Source organism: Cyprinodon tularosa, unplaced genomic scaffold (assembly GCF_016077235.1).
Source record: "Cyprinodon tularosa strain WSP-4 unplaced genomic scaffold, ASM1607723v1 ctg126, whole genome shotgun sequence".
Classification (NCBI taxonomy): domain Eukaryota; kingdom Metazoa; phylum Chordata; class Actinopteri; order Cyprinodontiformes; family Cyprinodontidae; genus Cyprinodon; species Cyprinodon tularosa.
Window position 1 is genome coordinate 653,022 of NW_024038070.1, and position 3,569 is coordinate 656,590.

Consider the following 3,569-nt stretch of genomic DNA (forward strand, 5'->3'; position numbering starts at 1 on the left):
TGCAAATAAAGGAGTGCGTCTCAGTTAGTAATTAGCCATAAAACATTGTTAAAAACAATGACAAATACTATGGTTTTGTGTGAAAGCATTTTCTACTTTTGTTTAATGTATTTACAAATCTGTGAAGCCAGACATTTGAGTCAATCTAACCTCAGTCATGCTCTAACAAGTACTAAAATTTTCATATTTCTCGCTTGAAATAAAAGGAACAGGTACTCTGCAAAAATTATAATAATAGTCAAATTAGAATTAGAGGAACAATTAGTTCCTCTGTTTTCACGGTCTCATGGGCAAACATCTTTAACTTCAATGTGTTTGGTGGTTTGTGAAGGAAAGATTTTAGTTGCACGGAATACACTTTATAATAGATCGTTTACAAGTTAAAATGTATGATAACTTAGAAAAACTTTATTGTGATTTTATATACACAGTGTATATAAAACGAGATTTCGATGCATCCAGCTTACAACAGTGAATGAGTAGCTTACAACTGCAAAATGAACATTTCCATTTATAAAGTGAAGCAGGGATCAGAAGTAAACAGTTTAGGAGAAAAGGATAACGCATTTATACCAATGGTACAAAAGGCCTTAATATGAAAAGTTCAGAGCAGTGCAAAATAAATAAATGAGGTGCAAAATGTTGCTTTTTAAAATGCCCCATTTAAAGGGATTATGTTAAAATCAGCTGCTTTGGTAGTGCAAATATGATGTTTTCAATTGTGATGCAGACTGAACCTGCAACGAAGGCTGCGTAACATCTTCCCAGAGGGGAGAAGGGAGAACAGTTCTTGGTGGGGGTGTGAGGGGTCATTGATGATGTAACGGGTTCGGGACACGCAGCAATGGGATGAAATGTCTTTAATAGAGGGAAGAGGATCCCGGATGATCCTCTCTGCTGTCCAATTTAGGGTGTATGGAGGAGAAGCCTGCTTGTCAACACCCATGTTGTGAAGCACCCCTCTGAGATACTTTAGGCTTAGCAGGTACAATTTAATAAAAAATAAAAAATTATTCATCCTCTGAATCTCCGGGGACTCAGAGGAAGGCAGAAAAAAATACTTTTGTCTCTAAGCAGCCATTAACAGAGCAGCTGCTGTGATTATCTAGCACCTGCTCTGTTAGCCATGTCTGTTTGAATGCTTGGTTTTGTTGTGCAGATTTTTTATTATATTTATTTGTGAACCTCAGACACAGCATTCAGGACACATAAGACTGTTAGAAAATGTTTATAAAGTGAGTTTTGCATAATATTGGACCTTTAAGGATTGGGAAATATTATGGCAGGGTGCAGTTCCAGTTGCTGTGATGATGAGATGCTTATATTTTCAATTATTAATGACTAACAAGTCTTTTTTTTGTGTATCCATCAGGGGGAAGGCTAGTGACCAGTGTAGCAGTCAAGAAAATTAACCAATCCATCATCAGAGTCAAGATGGTTACACTGGATTTCAAGACGTTGATTGCCCCGGAGGGCATATTGAGGATACTGGAGGTCATCTTCCTCTGTGTAATTTTGAGATTGGTTCTATCAGTGAGTCACCAGACCAACTCATTTTGGATATATTGCATGTTCACTTGGTGCTTCTGCGTCTGTGTTACCATCCTTATACTGGTCCTGGAATTTTTGAGTCTCAGCTCAAAGCTGCCTATCTCCTGGGATGACTTTACGACCGCCTTTGCCATGGTGGCAACCCTAATGGTGTGTACTGATTATAATGATTATATCTAAATAAAATATATATATATATATATATATATATATATATATATATATATATATATATATATATATATATATATATATATATATATTTCAACTTCTCTTTGTTTTTAGGTTGATACCATATGTTTCCATCCATATTTTTTTTTTTCCTTATGTAATTAACTCAAGAGTGTGTTCAATTAGTTTGTATTGCCCAATAGACTAAACCTATCTCTGCCTCTAAGGATTCTCTGACTTCGGAATTATTATCTTTGCAGGTTCTCACAGCATCCATCTTCTACTCCATGTTCTACACTTGTCGTAATTGTGGCAGACAGATTGGTGCCAACGTTATCTCCTTCCTGACATTCATCCTGTACATTGCAGAGGTTGGACTGATTCGTTCCAAACCTGGTGAAACCAGCCGGTTTATATCTACAGTGCCAGGGCTGCTCAAAGTGCTAGAGGCCTTTGTGGCCTGTGTCATCTTCTTCTGTTTACCCTCCCTCCAAATTTCCCACTTTGGTCTATTGCTCCAGTCATGCATTGCTGTCTACTCCACATGTTTCCTTTTTTCCATCCTCATAATTTTTTCGGCTATTGGCCGCATGAAGTCCCGCTCGCCTACATCTTTTAACAGAGTTCTGATAGTCTGCAATGTACTAGCAGTGCTGATGTACATCACAGCTGTTGTTATCTGGCCCTTCTACTGCTTTAGAACATTTCCCAGACCAAAGGACTGTCGTTTGTTCTGTTGGTGGAATCTTATAGTTGTTATCTGTGTCTTGTCCTCTTTAAACCTGATTGCCTACATTGTAGACACGGTGTTTTCTTTCAAGCTGGTCTTCTTCACCCCTCAAACATAAGTACCTTATTGCTTCAATATGAATGTGAACATCCTTTTTTTTTTATTTTGCTTTTGCCAAAACTATTAAGATGTCAAGTATAACTTTCGTTTAACAACATAATCACAGAGCTTTCGATTCCATTTTACTTACCTTTCTGCTTCATTGTGATTATAATAAAATGTTTTCTTTTTTCTTTTAAGTATCTAGTTAATAAAAAAAAAAAAAAAAACATTTTGATGTATCTGTAAAACTTAGCTATGTTATCCAGGCTGTCAGAAACTAAAAAACTGCTTAAATAAACAAAGCCTTAACCATTAACTCATCTTTATAAGTAAGGTTCACAAAGGTGTGTCAAGGTTAATTGTGTATTCATGGGAGTGTTTGTCCCAGAAATTACTGTGGTTGCTTCTCTGATAAGCTCAAAGACTGTTTGCTGTACTGCTTATTTCCCAACATGGGTAAAAAATGCTGTTTTATAAAAGTTTTTTGTTAGTTGTACAATTCCGATTTTGCTCTGAGGGCTATATACACACTGTGTTTCCAAGCAAATCTATAAGGGGGATGAATCTGGCTAGTTTTTACTTCCTGTCTGACTAATGACTGACAAGTGCTGCGAACACTGGAAAAACGATGTAGAAATTAATAAACATTTCTTAAATTAAGTGTATTTACCCTTAATTTGACCAGGTAAATTCGATAGTTTGCCAATGGAATGAGTATTTTTACTCTTAAAATAAGATAAGTACATAATATGCACTTGAAATAAGGCAATGAAATTGTGTTTTCTTATTTCAAATATAAATTGTCTTGTTCTATTGGCAAGATGTCTCTTTTATGTCCTCAATCCAAGAACAAATGCACTTATTTTAAGAAAAAATTACTTATCTAGATTTAATTTTTTTTCCAGTGAAGGTCTTACCACAGCTTCTTGGTCTGATCTCCTGCTGCCCCTGTCTGAGCTCTAGGCTACCTCCTCATATTAACCACTATTTGGCTTTTAATAACAAATAAATAACC

General features: G+C 35.9%; 1 protein-coding gene across 1 annotated transcript; it reads left to right on the forward strand.

Moving 5' to 3' along the window:
* The first annotated feature begins 1,434 nt into the window (after positions 1–1,434).
* LOC119777648 (myeloid-associated differentiation marker homolog) lies at positions 1,435–2,570 on the forward strand. Its single transcript, XM_038276614.1, has 2 exons — positions 1,435–1,701; positions 1,983–2,570. The coding sequence occupies exons 1-2, from the start codon at positions 1,435–1,437 to the stop codon at positions 2,568–2,570; spliced, it is 855 nt and encodes a 284-aa protein (XP_038132542.1).
* Positions 2,571–3,569: the final 999 nt, after the last annotated feature.

What these genes read in the sequence shown, in the direction of transcription:
- LOC119777648 (XM_038276614.1), top strand. Translation starts at nt 1,435, where the DNA reads ATGGTTACACTGGATTTCAAGACGTTGATTGCCCCGGAGGGCATATTG. An exon ending in CCATGGTGGCAACCCTAATG is followed by an intron (nt 1,702 to 1,982) that starts GTGTGTACTGAT and finishes TTATCTTTGCAG; the next exon opens with GTTCTCACAGCATCCATCTT.